This window comes from Mastigoproctus giganteus, chromosome 2 (assembly GCF_048544385.1).
Source record: "Mastigoproctus giganteus isolate SK-2022 chromosome 2, ASM4854438v1, whole genome shotgun sequence".
NCBI classification, from domain to species: Eukaryota; Metazoa; Arthropoda; class Arachnida; order Uropygi; family Thelyphonidae; genus Mastigoproctus; species Mastigoproctus giganteus.
Window position 1 is genome coordinate 72,901,349 of NC_143576.1, and position 21,130 is coordinate 72,922,478.

The 21,130-nt window shown below is 36.4% G+C and overlaps 1 protein-coding gene across 1 annotated transcript in view; it reads right to left on the reverse strand.

Annotated features, from left to right (window-relative positions):
• Positions 1–387: 387 nt before the first annotated feature.
• LOC150089339 (modifier of protein aggregation 4) overlaps positions 388–21,130 on the reverse strand; it is a 92,457-nt gene continuing 71,714 nt past the window's right edge. The window contains exons 2-3 of the mRNA XM_090368513.1: positions 20,466–20,589; positions 388–861 (exon numbers count right to left, since the gene is read on the reverse strand). Of these exons, the coding sequence (XP_090224639.1) occupies positions 792–861; positions 20,466–20,589 (194 nt within the window). The 3' untranslated portion in view covers positions 388–791. The remainder of the gene's footprint in view (positions 862–20,465; positions 20,590–21,130) is intronic.

The following is a 21,130-nucleotide window of genomic DNA, read 5'->3' on the forward strand; positions in this document are numbered from 1 at the left end:
GTCTGCTCAAACTTCTATGTATGTTGAATAACCCACTTTGTGAAAGGCCTACATCTGAATCTTTTCCACTGGCAGTGTTTGCAAAGAGCAAGCAAGAAACCGCTATCACTCAGTAATCAAGTTTAACCAACAAGCATGAGCCTTCAACATGTCTCCTGGAACAAATTTGAATAATTTTTCTACACAGTGCCATTCCCCCCCCCCCAGTGACACTTAATATAAGTTATTTGCATATCATTACTTTCTTTGCTATTGTCTAAATTTCAGCTCTGTGCAACTAGCAACTTTCCATCTGCAGGCATTCAAAGTTAGGCGATTAATTATAACCACCCCATTCTTTTTCAAACAGTAAAATGATTAATACTGAAATAAAAATAATACAATAAATTTCTCCTACAAAAAAAGCACATAAGGATTTATTTAAATCAAGATACATAACTTTGAACTGAAAAGATCATTAGCCTTGTCTATGGTAGAATAGTCTATTTCTCAACTGAGAAACATGTAAAAGTCATATGTACAGATGTAAAACAATGGAGAAAAATGTCTAAATTTTACCATATCTAATGTTACTTTTGAATTTAAATTAATAAAATAGCAATACTAAGTCAGAAGTTATTAAAAATATTCTCCAATGCTTTTGGAGGCAAAATTCCAATTAATCAAGCTGAATAAGTGGCAAGGATATCAAATATTAGTAAGCAAAGCTCTTAAAGTTTAAGAAGTAATATTAAATTTGCTCCACAATTTGCTTTTTTATAAAAATCAGTCTGAATATGCATAATTTCACGTCACTTAGGAGATCTGTCTTCATTTTTTTCAGAGGCCTTCTTTTGTTTCAAGCGCATTACTTCTGCATCCCTGTAAGGATTTTAAAAAAAAAGTTGAATAACCATACATAAATTTATAAGGGTCATTCAAGATGACCTTGCAGATAACAAGAATTTGAGACAAAACTAATAAACATACACTAAAATATAAATTACATTTAAGTAAACTCATTTAAGTTTTCTCCAGTCTAATGAAGTTCAACTGTTTTTTAAATATGGATGTGACCAAGTTCCTAGTATTTAAGGTATCTTAACCCAAGAAATAATTTTGTATACTTGTAGTATACAAATTGTGTTCAACCATATTTCAAAATCTGTATACAAATGGTCCATTATGTGGACAATCCCTTTTTGCCTAGAAACAAACAAATACTGGTTGTATCTGTGAGAGAGAAAGGGGGGGGAGAGAAAAACAAAACAAACACCATGGCCTTCTCATAAACGTATATTTTTTAATGTAGGCCTAAAAACTGCAAGTTACATGTTAAATATTTTTTATTTAATGCTATATTTTCAAATAAGGAAATAAATTAAGACCCTTACCTTGTTTTCTTCTGAAGCTGTTCATGTGAATTTATCTTTCTAATCTAAGAGAAGCTGGCCTAGATCGAATTGCTTGTTCTTGCTCTGCAATATGCAATTTTACCCTGTCTGCTAAACAGCCATTCTGATGTGAGCACCTGTAGCTTGAACAAGTGTGATGTCATATAACTAGCATGGCAGAAGCTATTTATTGTGGAGAGGAAATGTACTCAAATTAATGGCTGACTGAAGTCAGTAATTGGACATAAAAGTGCAGCGGTGTGATGGTGGCTATAGTTTGTGTGGCTAAAATTAGAGTTAACCTGGAATCAGTTACAAAGAAACATTAATATGTGTCTTTGTTCACAGAAAATTCTAGAAATGTCTGTCCATTATTGCACAATTAGTAAAATTTCATGATTAAGTTAAACCTAATGTCTGCATGTGTCACGAAGAGATACTGATATTAATTTTTCTTTACTGCCACATGCTTTCCTCAAATAAGTAATGTTTTCTGGCTTTGTAATGTTGATGCAGTGTGAGGAATCAAACTGTTTATGCATGCACTTCATGTTTCATACAGCAGGTGCTACTGTTAATGACACACTCTCCTCAAATCAAAGCATAGATCGAAGGGTAGAGTTTTTAAATTTTCATTCTCTCTCTCTGACAGGTCTAAAGTGAAGTTTAATTTTTCAAATATTAATTTAAAATATGTTTTTAATTAATTTTTCACAGCTGGGTTCAGAAAAGGTTGAAATTACAGATGGCTTCAAAAAATGAACAATTTTGGAGTATTTTTTGTTGATTTTTAAAGTTTGGCAGGCACAGAGGAATTTTTGCATTTTCCTATGACTAAAAGAGAGTAAGATAATTGAAGAAAAGGATGTATTTATTTCTTGCATTATGCTAGTGTAATTTCAGTCATGAAAAGTTTAATTTCGTTATTGCTGTATGCAAAATGTTCAGTTTATCCCAGTGTTTCAGTGGCAAATTTTCCGATTGGCTTTATAAGTTTCCTGATATTAGGAGGTTCCTTGAAGCTCAGAAGACAGATATAATATAGCTTTTACACAACCCAGTAAATGCATGCAAGAGGAGAGAACTGTTACTAGGTAAACTTCATTAATTGTTTGAAAGTTGAAGAGGAAACAGTTTAGTTGTCTTAAGCTGTTGCTTATGAAAAATTTGATTTTGATTCTCAGTCCAGAGAAACAAAACTTGAACAACGGATCAACTTGCTTTTGAAGATAGTTTTCATGGAGGGACTATGGCTTTCCATTAGACCAGCATTTCCCAAACTGGGATCCATAACCAGTTACAGGGGTCCCCGAAACTGACCCAGACCCTCTGGAATTGGTCAAATTATTCGTTCTATGTATAGAAAATTGATGATAAATAAAGTTATTATTATATATTTATGTAAAAATAAGAATAAAGTTGAGTTGTTTTAAACATTAAAGTTTGAATTTTCTTTTTAGAAAACCCAGTGTTCTCACACACACACACACACACGTCTGCAAACTTTTTTTGATTTTTGAAGGAGTCTGTAGATTGCAGTAGTTTGGGAACCACTGCATTAGACGTATGTGGTGATTTTCTTTTAGAGAACAAAATATGTTGATTAGAATGAATGTAGGAGGGAAGGAAAAAAAAAAAAAAACAGTATTAGGTCATCAAAATGATAAACACAATCATATCTTGCCACACAGTTGTGTGGCAAGGTATGATCTGTTAATTGAATACCAAGACACCTTAACAATTAAATTAAAAGAAAATCATAAATTAAAGCAAAATTGATTTAACAATAACAAACTTTCACTACTAGAGTTGTATCTCAACCACCTCTAAGTAGAACAAACATGCAGTTCCCTGCTAAGAAAAGACACTTTCGCATGTAAAGGAAAAGTACTACGTTCACAATAAATAAGGTACGGTATTTGTTGATTTTAAGCTATTGTTGTTTAAGCATATGTTATTTTATATCAGTTGTTGTTACTACTTTTCATCTTGTATCTGGCCCATACACTTATGCATTGCTAGATAGTAGCCAATGAGTGAAACAGTCGATTTTATTTATTGTAAATGTTGTATTTTCCCTCGTGTGTGTGTGTGTGTGTGTGTGTGTGTGTGTGTGTGTGTGTGTGTGTGTGTGTGTGTGTGTGTGTGTGTGTGTGTGTGTGCCCTGCCTTTGGATGGGGCATCTTGCATTTGCACTGTAGCAATAGGTGTCAGTTCAGTTTTTTTTTTTTTTTTTTAATTTACATCAATATTTCAGCACTCATTAAAATTCCAAGCATAATTTGAGACAATTTACATCAATAAAGTATTTCAGCACTCATTAAAATTCCAAGCATAATTTGAAACAATTTATCATTTTTTGAGTTTCCTCCAGCAACTGTCAGTTCCCCACAAAGCATAAGCTTGCTTTCTTGCATTGTATGCCTTTGCTAATGCTAACTGTACATTTTATGATCTACATTTTAGATCATATATTGAAAATGTACGTTTTTAATTAATATTTTAAAGAAAAACCAATTCTGATGTACCCTAGACATGTTTTTATAAATTATTTATTAATGCTCACACGTGGGCATTATCTTCACTGTCAATTGAAATGAAGAATCGAAAACCTTGCATCTTCAGCAGTTGGATAATGGTGATAAACATAAACAACTGATGCAAGCAAAGCAACAGCATGGCACTATGATCAAACATGACACCAGCATGCACTCAATGACTGGACAATAAAGAGCTGCTAAACTTAAATTCATATTGTAGAGCATTTGGAAATTATATTCAAGAGGCTTCACTAGGCCTAAAAAAACATTTTAATTTTTTTTTTTCCCTATGGCCAAACTTCAACAGTAAAATAATTCATGATACATATCAAAGTCAAACCAATAATGAAAAAAACTAATATTTACATTGATATCACTTTAATAGATATTTTTATTTTCAAATTTAAGTCATTCTGTCGAACATTTACTATGAATATGTGCCTTGTAGATAATTAAATATGTATGCTCATGAAATATGTAGGATGAAAACTAAAGTTAAAAACAGAACCCATTATACTGCATGGCAGAAGAAAAGTTAAAAGTTAATGCAGAAGAAAAGTTAGTGACGGAAGGAATTTTGTGCCTGGAGTAAAGTTCACTGACTGCACTAACCTATTCAGTAGTAGGTATGTAGATCTAAGTTTTGAAGGTCACTTCACACATTATGTTGATTTATCATACGAATTCCCTTGAAATTTTTCTGCCATCTTTCTATATTTCCAAGTAATTGTAGACAGTTAACAACAGATGGGAGCATGAAAATAGCTTTCAAAATGGAAGATCACTCATGCTGACCTCAAATGCTTGTTTCCAATAACTTTTTTTGTGGAATCCATAGATAAATGAATGGAAAAATATGGATCACTAAAAGCAATGATCTTAATCGTTAAACTGGCAAGACAATATGCAACTTGGAGTTAACATCTTTCTACTTACTTTACAGAAGTATGAAGTAAAGCAGTGGGAATGTAACTAATGATGGGCATAATCAAATGATTTTCATAAGCAACTTGGGAGAGCATCTATACACTAGTCAAAGAATTTTAAGCTCCAACAAATGGAAAAGACTGAAGAATTTTGCAATTTTATTGATCTAGTTGTTATACCAAATCATACTTTATAAGTAGCTTTATAGTCCCAGACAAGCTCATTATTTTTTTTTTTTTAATTTAGCTAGAAATTTTGGTAGGTTACTACTTAATATATGTAGATCCTTTGTATCATTCAAATCTTGCCACCATTATTATAGTTACAGAGTGAGTGATAGGGGAATTCTAATTTTTTGTGTTAAATATGTAGCTCTAAAGTTCGAATCACTTAGATTGGCACTAGTTGGATACTTTTGTTACATATTATAATTAACTTATAACTTTCAAGTGTAATGGTATAGCCTAATACATATAATGCAAACTTGGTAGCGTGGTAGTATTATTGCTGTGTAACTTGTGTATTGACAAGAACATTCAGATTTTAATTATACATAGGGCCCCATTCATATGGCGGGTTTGGTTCCAGACCCCCTGCCGAAAATCATCGAAAAGTGGAACATGGCCTTTTTTTCACTTGCAAATGCATATAAAAGCCTAATAACATATTTACACTATCATATTCCATAAACAGACTGAATCACCAACAATAAAATGGCACCCAATGCCCTTCGCGGATTCAGCTACTGAGTTCATGCCGGAAAAGCAGAACTAGTGCTGAACATAATGAACATGAATATAATTGAAAACCGCCGTATTAGCAGAACGACGAAAAGCGGGGCCCTACTGAATAAAATTAATAACATAAACTTCATAGCAGTGTTATTACTGCATTAGATATATTTGTTTAGTGTGGAATTTATAATTATACTGAATTTGAATGACCATAATGCATCAGACCAGGCATGACTTTCATTGCAAATAAAATGCTCACGCTAATGGGAGTGCCATGGCTCTAGGGAGAACTGAAGGGGGGGCGCAGTTGTCCTCCAAACCACGGCCTTGAGATGTACAGCTTGACTGATGTTTACAGAGCTATCAAGAATGGGACGTGATATTGCCAATGGGGATGTCTGTGTGCGCTCAAGATAAGGAGTGTGAGGATATTAGGCACCAATGTGAGGATATTAGGTACCATTGTTATGGGCTTTTTATGACAGTCTGAAGACAGGGTGGATGCCCTCAAAAGAATTAAATTGTAGGTCCATCAAACTCTCAGCTGCCTAGAACTTGCACTTCATCATCAGGCAACAAAAGGGAGTCTGCGGACGAGGCTAGTAGGAGCCAGACGTGTTCAAAGCTGCTAAGTGGATTTTTCTTATTTTTTGATTTGAAATTATAGTTTTTCTAAAACTTTTGATTTAAATTTAGTAGTATAGCATTATTTTGTGATTTTCTAATTAATCTGGTGTATTTATTCATTACTCGGCCTTGTAATTGCATAAAAGTATCGGTAAGGGTATCAAATCCACGTGTTACAAGTTGCAACTCCACTGAACGAGAAGTTTTTTAGCCATATTTAGCTGCTTTATTGAATATTTTTTACATCAAATTATTTTCTGTAAGTAGCTTATAGACCTAGTAAGGATCGTTAGTTATTCTGAATTGAGACAGCAAGATTTGAAAGTTAATTAATACTTAAGTGTCCATAGATTTACCATTCATAACTTGCCGCCTTTGTCATACGATACGTTATATACCGAACTAGATAGCGTTAGTATAGTATAGTATAGGTTAAAATATTGTCAGCTGATCAGTAGAATCTATTAAACTTGTTGAACTTCGTTGTCAATTAAATTGTACTTTTAACTAAATACATATGACTTAGATTACAAACATAACATAATTAATTAATACATAACTGATACGGAAGTTATATAAAGGGAACTCGTAGATAATTAATACTTGACACTGAAAAATATATATACCGTTATAACTGTGTTGGAATACAAGTTTAGGGTTATAATTTTGAACTGAAATTGAAATTTTATTGAAACTAACAGAAATCATGACTCATACCAGAGCACAGGACATGATATTGCCATGGGAGATGTCTTTGTGTGTGTGTGCACGCGATGCAAGGAGTGTATCGAAATCAGGCAACAACTCAGCACGGTTATGGCCTATATGAGAGCTTGAAGGACGGGGTGGATGCCCTGGAAGGAACTAAATTGAGGGGCCCATCAAGCTCTCAGCTGCCCACATCAACGCCATAGCTTGCACTTGGTCATCACGCAACACAGCAGCAGCAACCCCCAGGGCAGAATGCGTTGGTCCCACAGGAACTAGTAGTTGTTGGTGATCTACTGTCAGGGAAACGGGGAACATGCTTTGTAAAAAGGATAGGTGGAACAGGACCAGGGTATGTCTGCCAGGGGCAAAGGTTGATGACGTTGTAGAGTGGATATCATCTTTTAAGGGCACAAAAGGTGATATAGCTGTACACGTTGGCACTAATGATATCAAGAGTAGCAGACCGGCAGAATTACTTAACAAGTACAGTTCACTGTTGAAAAAAAAGCCCTGAATTAGGGTTGAATTTATAAGTGTCTGCAATTCTGCCCAGACAGGATAGAAGAGAGTATATGATGAAAGCTTTGTCAATCAGTTTGGCCCTGGAAAGATTGTGCAAGGCTGAAGGGGTAGAATTTTTTCAGCCTGGACTGTATTTGTTAACAGGAGAGACTGCTTCTACAGGGATGGGATACATTTAAATAGAAAGGGTGCAAGAATATTTGCTGATGCTATCGAGGCAGTGTTAGGTGGGTCAGAAAACTGCTAGCTTGGGGGGATAATACAAGGACTAATAGATTAACAGTAGCCACTGGCAGAGGTGAAAGAGATTCTTGCACTGCTTCTATTGGAATGAACAGAAGCCTGAAAAACAAAATGCAAGATATTTCAAAGACTGCTGGGAGTCATTGCAGTACAAGTAAACACATGGGTTGTGTTAGGGTACCTAAGAATAGAAACAGGTGCATGTATACTTGTGTGTACACCAATGCTAGGAGTTTAGTAAATAAATTTGATGAATTTGACATATTGCTCAAAACATCAAAGGCAGATATTGTTGGGATATCAGAGACGTGGTGTCACACAGATATAAGGAATGCAGAACTGGAATTTGGGGAGTACAACGTCTACAGAAAGGATAGACAGGATAGGAAGGGAGGAGGGGTTATGCTATTAGTTAAGAAACACATAAAATCCAAGGAAGTGAAGCCAGTCGACATCGCTGGACAGTGCAGTGTCGAGTCAGTTTGATGTGACATAAGCATTGGGAGATCAAAATTGAGAGTAGGAATGTGCTATAGGCCTAATGACTGATGGGTATAATAAGAAACTGTACAGGGAAATAGAGTTGGCCAGTAAATCAGAGTCTTATAATGGGAGATTTTAATTTCCCAAATATTGACTGGAATTTGGGGGCTGGTCACTCACACACTAGCAAGGCTTTTGTGGATTTATTGGATGATTGTTTTCTACATCAGCATGTTCGGGAGGCAACTAGAGGGAGTAATACTCTTGAATTGATTATCAGTAGTGATTCTTTATGCATTAAGAATCTGCAGATAAATGAACCACTAGGTGGCAGTGATCACAGTGTGCTGAAGTGGGATTTACTCAAAGAGGTAACTACCATCAGGGGTAAAGGGAAGGGTTACTGCTTTCGTAAAGGCGACTACGATGGACTGTGACAGTATTTAAATTCTATACAGTGGGACCAACTGATGATGTTACCAACAGCAAATTCAAAATGGGAAGCATTCAAAGAATTTATCTTGGAAGCTCCTGGCTTTACATACCAACTAAAAAATATTGTTCAAGGTCATCTGACATCCATTTAGGCATAAATGGATGTCAGATGAACTAATGAGACATATGGCAGAGAAGAAAAATGCACTGGATACATATAAATTAATGGGTGACATGGAAGCCTATGATAGATATAAGTTTGTCTGTAACCAAGTCACAAATGAGATTAGGCAGGCAAAGGCAGATTATGAGAAATCCTTGGAAAAGGCTGCAAAGAAAAACAGAAAAGAGTTCTTTACCTATGTAAACTCTAGAAGGACAGGGATGAATCAGATTGGTCCCCTGGATATTGATGGTTCAACAGTTGAGGATCCTGCTCAGGTGGCTAGCAAACCAAACGAGTATTTTGCATCTACATTCACACATGAGGAGTTATTCAGGAAGGGGAATGCCAGAGGTGAAGTAAACTCTGGCAGTGAGCTAGATGATTTTGTAATAACTGAGAGGAACGTGGAGGAGAGATTGTTGAGGATAAACATAAAAAAGACACCTGGGGTGGATGGGATCTATCTAGTTATATTAAAGGAGACAACAAAGCAAGTAAGCAAACCCTTAGCCATAATTATGAGAGCTTCTTTCAACTCAGGAGAGGTACCCATAGACTGGAGATGTGCAAATGTGACCCCAATTCACAAAGGAGGATCAAAGGCTGACACAAGTAATTATAGACCTGTTTGTTTAACTTCTGTTCCAGGAAAATTAATGGAGGAACTGGTTAAAGAAGCACTGCACGATCATCTAAACAAGACTTCAGTTATAGCTCGGACACAGCATGGTTTTGTTAAGGGAAAGTCTTGCCTGACCAATTTGATTGGATACTATGATGCAGTCACAAAAGAACTGGATGCAGGGAATAACTTTGATATTATATATTTGGATCTTAGAAAGGCTTTTGATACTGTGGCACATGGAAGACTGCTGCACAAATTGGAGCAGTGTGGCATTGGAGGCAAATTGCTGCTATGGATAAAGGGATGGTTGAGGGGGAGAAGACAGAGAGTGGTAATCAATGAACACTGCTCATTGTGGACTTATGTTATTAGTGGAGTCCCTTAGGGTTCAGTGTTGGGTCCATTATTATTTTCTGTATTTATAAATGATATTGATGATGGTATATCAAGCTTAATGTCCAAGTTTGCAGACAATACAAAGATTGGCAAGGTTGTTAAGGACACTACTGATGCTATGCTGCTGCAACAGGATCTGGAATGGTTGAGCAGATGGACTGAGAGGTGGTAAATGAAGTTTAACATTGACAAATGTAAAGTACTACATATGGGAAACAGCAACCCCAGAGCAACATATCAACTCTGGTACTACACTGACAGTGGAGGCAGATATTGTGCAGGCAGATATGAAGTTCTCTGACCAGTGCAGACAGGCTGCAAGAATAGCTCATGGTGTCTTGTCAATAATATACAGGAATTTTTCTAACAGGGATAAGGAGGTGATTATTCCCTTGTATAAGGCAATGGTCAGGCCACACCTAGAGTACTGTATACAGTCTGGAGGCCTCATTTCAAGAAGGATGTAGAGATGCTGGAATGGGTCAGGGAAGGGCAACAAGATTGGTGAATGGAACAAAGGGGTACTCTTATGAAGAAAGGCTTAAGTTTTGCAAATTACAGTGTCTGGAGACTAGGCACCGGCAAGGTAATTATGATAGATGTGTATAAAGCCTTGAATGGTTTGAGCATGCTCAATGCCGATGGGATTCTTCCTCTTGCTCAGAATAATCACCTGAGAGGGCATAAATTCAGATTGAGGAAAGACAGATGTAGGACAGATGTGTGGAAATTTGCCTTTAGCCAGCACTTAGTTGGTTGGTGGAACAGACTTCCATTTCTTGTTGTGGAAGTTGATAGCCGAAACAAATTTAAGGCTCAGCTGGACAGGTATTTTGAAAGAATGGAGGGGTGAAATGGAAGTGGTTTTTTTTTTTTTTTTTTGGCTGATGCTGCATAAGCTTTCTTTCTTGCATCTTATGCCTCTACTGATGCTTATTGCATTTGCGATAATACCAATAACTGGAATTTTGTGTTTTCACATTATTATGGTGAAATGTGTTTCCCCTTTGCTGAAATCTTCTCTTCATTCCCATATCTAAACTTCATCTCACTTGTGTGCCTTGTGTTAGTTATAATTTGTGTGTTTGTTTGTTATGTTTGTTATTTGGTTTTTAGGAGCATTAGCAACTAAGGCCATATTGCTCCAGGATATGGGGTGGTCATTCCCTGACCTTTCCGCATCCTCCGTATTTGGTGGTGACGGGCTCGAACCCTGGTCTAATAATAATTTGTGTGTGTGTGTGTGCCGTGCTTTTTTATTGATTGATGCTAATCTTTTTTACTGTTTTAAATTTTAACCCCCCTCCCAAAAAAAAAATGTCAATGAACAGAAAGAGTGAATTTGGGTGTAAAAGATAGTTAAGAATTATAAAAAGGTATGACAAATTAAACTTAGTCAGTACATCTCAAAGGGAAACTACAGTGAAATTAGTAGTGCCTCAGTCAACTTTATCAAAATTATTAAATCACATTACACATTAAATACTAATGTGAAAACCAGAAAAAGGAAGCATGAAGGGAAATGCCAAACAGTAGATGGAGCTCTGTATGTTTGGTTCAAACAGGCCAGCTCATTTAATGCACCACTCAATCATAGCATTCTTCAAAAATGCTAATGATTTTGCTGAAAAACTACACAAAGAGATTAAGGTTACGGATGGATGGCTAACAAGGTGGAAGGAGAGGCATGATATTGTTTACAAAAAAACTTCACTGAGAAAAATAGCATTCTGATGGTTCTGCAGCTGAAACCTTGTTGTAACCCCCTTGGCAAACTGTGTTAAGCACTTACTAGCAGTACACATTGCTAAAATTTTGCAATTTTATAACACGACTAACATGACTGATAAATTGTGGAAATCCTCCCACAACATGGTACTTATATAACACAGTTTTGCTCTAACACAGTTAGAGAACTGCGGCAAACCTCGCATAACATGGAATTTTTGTGCAGGGGAAACCCTTCTATTATGTTGGTTATATTTTTTCAACGTTTACATTCTCTTTTGTGAATCCCCACTTTTGGCTCGCTAGTCGTTATGCAAAAAAAAACGGGGGAAATCCCTGTATTTTATTTTGTTGGGAAATCCCCGTGTTAGGTTCTGTGCTACTGAACTTGTGGAAAAAATCTAGATTTCAAACTTTTATTACTATTGGATAACATGCCAGGCCATCCAAACGTTGAAGTAATATTGCTACCACCTAATAACAACTTCTTAAATTTACCTTTAAAACTTGTTACATCAGAAAATCGTTAAAATGTATTTTGGAAAAAATTAATTCCAAATCTATTGAAGTGATGAAGGAATGGAAACATTTTTCAACTGTGGAATGTATCGGAGTCATGGTCGATTAAATGTGTATTGGAAAAATGTATGGCCAGAATGTATGTTCATTCAGGAAATATGGTCAAACCAGCTGAAAACGGAATCTGTGCAATAGGAACTTGCTAAATCGGTAGGAGGGGAAGGTTTTGATGATATGACTACTGAAGACATTCAAGAATTACTGGTATAAAAAGAGGCTGGCGAAGCGGATTTGGTAGAAATGGCATCGGAGGTAAACCAAATCAATTCAGAGGATGATAGCGCAGATGAAAATTCTGGAGTTCCAAATTTTACACTAAAAAGCATATGGGAAGGCATAAACTTAGCCGAGCAATTAGAATCTTATTTTTTAGATGCAGATCCTTCGACTAAAAGGAACACAAAGTTCAAAAGGAAGCTTCAAAAATGCTTAGCTCCATACCATGAAATTTACAAAGATCTATCAAGCAAAAGCATGCAAACCAGATTACTGATTTTTTAGAGAGATCATAAGATACATGAAATCTAGATGCTGCAGACAAAAGTTCAGAAGGTGAAGATATTCCACAACAGAGAAAATGTTCTCGTTTGGTTGTGCTTAGCAGCGATGAAGAGAAAGAAAATTAAACAAATGTACATTATTTGACATATGTATCACAGTTTGTAATGTGTTTGTTCAGTTATTACTATTTTTAATAAAAATTAAGTTTCCGTTAGTTATAAAAAATGGTGTATTTTTTGTTAGCTATTGGAATGTAGCCCTCTTTTCTGTACTGGTTTTTAGTCCTGTATAACAGTTTCGCACCAAACGAGATTTTATAGGAACCTAACTACCACGTTATACGAGGGTTACCTGTACTACTAAAAGGGACAGAATAGTAAAAAGTCCACTAAAAACCCACCTTTCATTTTAAAAACTGATCACCTACCCTGGTACCTCTCTCCATGTCTTTAATGTCCTGGTGAAACCTCTCACTCTGTTCTTCACTTACACTTCCTCAATTTTCTGGGGAAATTGATATATAAGTGTAAAAATGTACCGTGACACTCATGTTGTGGCCAATTTCTTAAAATGTAGTACTGTATTTGTTAAGTTCGCCATTTTGAAAGTGAACTCTGTACTGTTCGTTTGTTTTTAGGAGCATTAGCAACTAAGGCCATATTGCTCGGGGATATGCGGTGGTCATTCCCTGACCTTTCCGCATCCTTCATATTTGGTGGTCACGGGCTTGAACCCCGGTCTAATCAAGAATCGTGTGTCACGCACTGCTGCTCCTGCCCACCTGGCTATGGAGGCGCGAAAAAAAAAATGTAGTACAGTCTCTATAATACTTCTTTGAAAATTTTTGTATTCTTGTGCCCTGGTAACCTTATCTTAACATCCTGGAATGATCTGACCCTAGACATTGTTGAATACAATTGGCTGTGACTAAATACTGGGTTAATAAGCGAAATCCCAACTTCATCAAACATTTGCCCTTGACTTTTATTTATGGTCATCGCAAAAGCCAGCTGAACAGGAAACTGCAATCTCTTAAATGAGAATGACAAAGTCGATTCGGATGGTGTCAAATTTACAAGCAGTAAGAGTACCCATTTTCCTTTAGCTTGTCCTGTTATTTCTAGATCCAAACAATTCTGATGCATAACTTCAACTATAAGTCTCGTACCACTGATTACCATGTACCACTGATTACCATATCTGAAATTACCATATTCCACAGTAAAATAACAACTGCTCCTACCTTCAACTCTAAAATGTCTGGTGGTAAACCATTTAAACTGAGGCTGTCCAGGAATTCAGTTGGATAACACAAACGTTCTTCAGTATCTTCAGATATAACTGTGTTGTATTGAATATATTGTAATGAATCAACAGGCATCATTTGTAAAATTTCTAAATTGATTCTTTCACACTCGTCATTTTTTGCAGCAAGAATAGCGACAAAACGGCATTTACATAAGGTTGTGGCCAAAAAACCAAAGTAATCAAACTGTCATGAACTATTAGATTAGGATCTAATTCAATTTTGTTTCAAATACATTTTAAAAGCATTAAACATAAATTGTAATGACTGCATTGGCTAGCGTGCGCAACGAGGGGACATATAGTGAGCAAGCAGTGCAATGGAATCCTAACGATTAGTTCTTTCTTTAAAGGTACGCAATTCGCAAAGCAGAATTTTATTATTATTATTTATTTTTTAATCCGGAACAAAGGACATGATTGTGTGGACATGCAAATTGTTAATCATTTAAATAGTTAAAGTACAAATTGTTAATAAGAAAAAAATGCCCTTTCAACTTAGACAACTGTTTGTTTAACAGTTAACATTTTCCTGTGGCTCCATCTATGAAGTGAATATCGACCTATTCTTATTTGTACTACAAAACTGGCCAGTTCCGTAAAATAAAACTATTCAGAATTTTTTTTAACAACTTTGTGCACACGTAAGAGCTTCAATTTGAGACCACTTCCAGCCCGATCAGTTAAGCCTATCATTCACACTAACAGAGTAAAGAGAACGGCTTTCGTATTAAATATAGATAATCCTGAAGACATTTTTAATACAGATGAAACAGGGTTGTACTACAGGGCTACCCAAGACCATTGCATGATTTTTAAAAATTCCTCTGGGTCTGCAGGAAAGGAGATCAAGGACAGGATTACAGTTCTTTTAGCATGCAACGTGCTGGGAACAATCAAGATGAAGCCGTTAGTTATAAGCAAGAGTAATTCACCAAATTGTTTTAAAGGAGTAAAACTGCTTGTTGAATATGCCAATAATGCCAATGCTTTGGTGAGGGCTTCTTTATTTGAAGATTATCTTCGTAAATGGGATTTGCAATTGGATAAGAAAAACAAAAACAATTGCATTGGTGTTGACAACTGCCCAGCTCATCCAAAGCTGACTTTCAAAGACACTGAATTAGTTTTTCTATAATTGAATACCACATCAATGATTCAACCTCTCAACCAAAGAATAATAAAAACCTTCAAATCTGCTTTGAAGATGATATGAGGTGTTATGTTTTTGTAATTTGGTTTTTAGGAGCATTAGCAACTAAGGCCATATTGCTCCAGAGATATGCGGTGGTCATTCCCTGACCTTTCCGCATCCTACGTATTTGGTGGTCACGGGCTCAAACCCCGGTCTAATCAAGAAGCGTGTGCTACGCACTGCTGCTCCTGCCCACCTGGCGCCGATATGAGGTGAAGAATTATCCAGTCTATAGATGGTTTGGGAACATCAACCGATATCACAAAGCAGATAACTGTTCCAGATGCACTTCATGTGACAATGAGTGCCTGGAATGAAGTTTCAAAAACCTGCATTAGCAACTGTTTCAAAAAACTGGATTAAATTCATGATGAGCAACTAAGTCATGATGCTGATCAAAGTCTGAAGACATGGAAGAAGAGGAGTTTAATGATTGGGTAGACAAAGGTGAACTATAAGTTACCACTGCTTGCAGTCTGCTACTGATAATTTCGGCAAGGAGGAGGAGGACAATGAAGATGAACCCAAATTAATTCCAGTTACAAAACCTTCAAACTCTTGAAGCTATACACTCCTGAGAAGAGTGTTGGAAGAAAGAGCTCTGATGGTGGGACTGTTAGTAATCCTGGGTATAACCTCCACGCACAAGACACTGTGGGTGACCACACAGGTGTGAACCAACATAAGCAGGGGTCGAGGTGTGGCACCTACACCACAGAGGAATTCCAACCCTCTGTATTACCAAACAATACTAGGTGATAGATGACTCTAATCAACCAGTGCAATACCACCACTTCGCTTATTGGAGACTTGAAGTGGTGTAACCCATGTTTTGTCTCCAGAGCTAAGTTCCAGTCAACCCTTCCCTATCTCTTCCATCATGCAGTATGACTGATGACTTTTGAGGTTATGATGAACGTCATGATGAGATCGAATCTTCCTTACATTTCAAGGGTACAACTCTAAAACGGTGTTCGCAGGCCAGCTGCTAGTTAGTACACCGGACCGAACCTATTGGTAACTCTTTAGGAGACTTCCGGATCAGCCAGTGTATAATCTTGCTACCTCTACTGTGACTGATAGTGACTGGAGGGAGTCTGGAGTCCGAGCAGTGTGTATGTGGGGGGGGGCATTGTCGAGGCCACATTATGTCAAGGATCTGGGTATATTCTTACAATGTGTGCATTATATCCAAAAATGTCATTACTTCATACAGCATGTTCCCCCCCCCCCTCTTTTTCTTACTATTGAATACACCATGAATTGTCAAACCTAATAGAGTAAACTATCTGCGAAAAGATCTAAACCTCCCAAAGACTTCCTAGTCAATTTCTCAAATATACGCGGTCTCAATTCTAATCTCAACGATGTCCATTTCCACTTGCAGTCTGCCAAACCACATGTACTTTTTCTGACAAAATCTCAGTTATCGGTTGATTCAACTACTCATCTCAGTTGCTCAAATTATTCGCTGTATGATTCCTTTCACCTCAAAGGTGGTACTTGTACATATGTTCGTTCTGATATTCCCTGTCAGAGACTTCGTAATTTGGAATCTACTCTCTTCGATCTTCTCTGGCTTAAAATCTCTCTACCTCATTGTGTCAAATTCATCTGGTGTCTCTACCATTCTCCCAACTCCACTAATCACTTGTAGCTCTTTGACTTCCTCTCTTTGCAACTTGACTTTCTCCAGTCCAACTTTCTTAACAGGTAATTTTCCTAGGTGATTTTAATGTTCACAACTCCAGCTGGCTTCCGTTTTCTAGTCACACTGACCCAGGTGGTCGAGATGCTGCGGCTATTGCAATTACTAATGACCTTGCACAGACTGTTCATTTACCTACAAGAATACCGGACAATCCTAACCATACAGCCAACATGCTTGATCTTTTTCTCACAAACAACCTTCTAAGTACACGGTCCAAGTGAGTGGCCTTACCCTGCTCAGATCACAACTTGGTGATTGTCTCTTCTCCAATGGAGCCTTTATCTCATGGCTATTCCCAACCACGTGTTATTTGGCATTACAAGAATACAAAATGGGATGATTTGTGAGATTTCTTTTCCTTGGATGGATTACTGTTTCAAAACTTCTGATGTCAATGTTTGCTCAGATCGTGTCAGTGAAATTATTCTTGTAGGAATGGAATCCTTTATTCCACACTCCACTTTAAAATCTCGTCCTTCTGCCTACACCAAAGCTCTCAACAATTGCAAAGCAGTTATTAATCAGTCCAAACTAGATTTTGAATGGGCTAAGAGTAGAAAACTTGCTTCTTGCCATAATGGTAACAGAGCATTCTGATCTCTTGCCAAAGCTATAGGCAGCAACTTTTGTCCATATCTGCTAAAACCATATCTGGTTATGGCAGATATGGCCCACCTCTGTCAAAACCAGATGGTTCTGTTATCACTTCAGCCAACGATAAAGCTGACCTGCTAGCATACCATTTTTCTTCCATCTCATGTATTAATGATCTTGGTAAAACACCTCCCACCATTCCCAACATGCTCCATTCAATGCCTCCTGTGGTCTTCCGTCAAAAGGATGTCAGGATTTTGATGAATCTTGATGCTAAGAAAGCTCCACGCCCCGATGGTATTTCTCCACTTGTTCTCAAAACCTGTGCTCCTGAACTTATTCCTGTTCTTTGCAGCCTTTTTTTACTTTCTTATTCCAAAGATGTTTTTCCTTCTGCTTGGAAATTTGCTTATATCCAGCCAGTTTCTAAAAAGGGGGACAAATCCCTCCCATCCAATTATTGTCCCATTGGAATTACTTCTACTCTTTCTAAAGTAATGGAGAAATCAATTAACCACCAACTCTTAAACTACCTAGAAATCATCCGTCTGATCAACGATCACCAGTATGGATTCCGCCAGTGTCGATTCACTGGTGATATTTTGGCTTATGGACAAATTCAATGGAAAAGTTCGGTGAAACACAAGTAGTTGCTCTTGACATCTCAAAGGCTTTCGATCGTGTTTGGTAAAGGTCTTCTAAACAAGCTTCCATCTTATGGTTTGCCAACTGTTTTTAGTAATTGGTTATCTAGTTATCTCTGTGATTGCTCACTGAGGGTGATGGTAGATGGCTCTCTGTCTTCTAACTTCTCAACTAATGCTGGTGTACCCCTAAGTTTCAATTCTTTCCCCCACTCTTTTCCTCTTGTATATTAATGATCTTCTTCCACTGACTGGAAATCCTATCCATAGTTTTGCCGATGACAGCACATTGCATTCCACTTTTCATTCTGAGAAACCTTGCCCTGCTCAATCAGCTTCAACTTCTCAAATATCTGCTACCAATTCCTTAAAGGCCGATCTCCAGATAATTCTCCAGTGGGGCAAAGACAACTTAGTTGATTTCAATCCTTCTAAAACTCAGTCTTGGCTTTTATATCTTGCAAAAAAGGATTATTCTGCTCACCTTTGATGACACACTCCGATTTCTAGAGAAGTTGATATATATCTCTTTTGGGGATTACCCTGACTTCTAATCTCTCTTGGCACAAGCACATTACAAATATTGCTTCCTCTGCATCTAAAAAACTTGGTTTTATCTTTTGCTTTCAGCGTTACTTTTCTTCCAAACAACTGTTTCACTCTGTACAAATAGCAAATCAGCCCTACGATGGAATATTGTTCCCACATCAGGGACGGTGCCCCCAAAACCTCTCTCAGGTAGATTCCATTCAGAAAAGGGCAGTTAGGTTAATTAATGACTCGTCTCTAACAGCCTCTCTACTCACTGTCTCATAGACGTACTATTTCTGCTGCATGCCTTTTCTACAGATTCTTCCAAGGGCACTGTTCTTCTGAATTGGCTTTCTATTATTCCCGCTCTCTCTTTCAATACAGTCTGAACATGTGCCGCCATCAGCCAACATCCATTTACTGTCCAACTTCAAACTCACAGAACCAACTTTTCATCTTACTCGTTTATTCATTCAACTGCTGTGTTCTGGAATAACCTTCCTTTGTACGTATTTCCTAAAAATTACAGTCTACAGAAGCTCTTCTCATATTTATCTTCTCAATCTTCAACCCAAGCACGGTACTTAGTGCTACTGGTTCTAATACCTCTCGTGTTTGGGGTTTTTTTTAAAAAAAAAAAAAAAAAAAAAATTGGTGCAAGTGATCGTGAATATAGACTGTTATACAACACTGAAAAATCTATAAACTTTGTAGTGATAAATTAAAGCAATCTAAAATAAGTGACTTTTTAAATTATAATCATATTACAAAGTGTTGTTTAATTAACATGTATATTAATTAAGCTATGACTCAAGTATAAATTTAATTTTACTTTGCTAACCTGTGAATAATATTCTTCCGATTTTCACGTATCATTTAATTGGTAATAAAGTGCAAATTTGTGCTTTATATCTTTATTTTTATAGCCTCTGGATAATATTTGTTGATTTTTGCTTATTAAAATCAAAATTCAATTTGCAAACATCATCACTATAACTGGCACTTACTGTATATAAAATAACTGAATTAAAACCCATTGGCTGTATGTAACATATTGGCTAAGTGGTATTAGTTGTGATAACATTAAAATGCATCACACACACACACACACACAGAATCACGACTCTCAATTATGCTCATCACTAAAAGTAACACGCTTGTGAATATTTTTCTCCTGGAACAGTATGGACAAATTGTAATTTCAATAAGAAAAAACACTGATGGAAAAGCAATGAAAAAATGGTGAAATGATATGAATACATTCTGGTACACTAGTTTTAAGAATGGAAGAAATGCCATCTTATACTGCACAAGCCTTTTAAGTATTAGTAGTAGCAAATAAACAAAAAAGGAAGCTTATACAGCCTCAGCCACGAAAAAAAAAAAAAAAAATTCCAATATCACCTGTACGTCCCAACAGTTTATCTAGTTCTCCCCTTAATTTATTCAAATTACCTACTTCAACAACACCAAGTGGAAGTCTGTTCCTACAATCAACTACGTGCTAGCTGAAAAAAATTTTGCACATCTATCCTGCAACCATCTTTCCTCAATTTTTTGCACATACTCACAGGAGACACATACAAATTTGCATTAAATTCACTCAAAAAGATTCTTCTGATCTATCTGGAAAAAAATTGGAAGGAGCAGTGAGCAGTTATGGCATTTTATCCACTGTTATTAAGAGGTGAGAAAATGAAGTAAAGGATTAAAAAAGGTGATAAATGATCGGCAAAGATTTGTCTCCCTTCTTTGAATATACAATCAATAGAAGTGGTTTTCTGTGCAACAGTTAACAGTGAAATAAGAGTGGAAGTTACAAAACCCAGGAATTTAAAATTGTCAAACATAGTTTCTTGGTTTCTGAAAGGCATATTTATAATAGTACAACTAACCTCTGCCGTCTCTCTTCAAGTGAAAGGCCCCTATTTCCATCTTTTTTATCTGAATCTTGTCTTTTCTTTGCTTCCTGCTGTTTTTTAAGATTCTTTTGTCTTGCTAACTCTCGCTGGTTGCCACCTTTAAAAAAAAAAAAAAGTTACCATTTGATATAGAATTAACTTTCACTTTAAATTAATAAACAAATTTTTCTAAGAGCTGCAGATAAAAAAAAAAATAAATAAATAAAAAAAAAGAAATGTGATTTATCCCAAAAATAATGCAAATAATGCAAAAATAAATTTATCCCAAAAATTAATTTAAAATGAATTTTATAACATAATTTACATTAAAAATTTTCGATGTAGTGTGGTCTCCTTCGCTTTCCAATGTTTGGGTAATTTTTGGATGCTGTAACTATCTGCTGAATAAATTTTTAGGGCAAAAGCTTCAGACTGTGGAAAAATTTACAGACATAATTTAGCAAAAATGCATCATGTCTATATGCAGTGAATTAACTGAAATTACTATAGTGACATTGTTTCATTATATCTCATATTGTGAATGCCTTCACAACTAGTTGCCTGTTTGGTTATACTTCGAATAAGTAATGCTTTGCCAATAGAGACTAGTAGCATTACTTATTCAAAGTATAACCAAATAGGCAACTCGTGAAGGTATT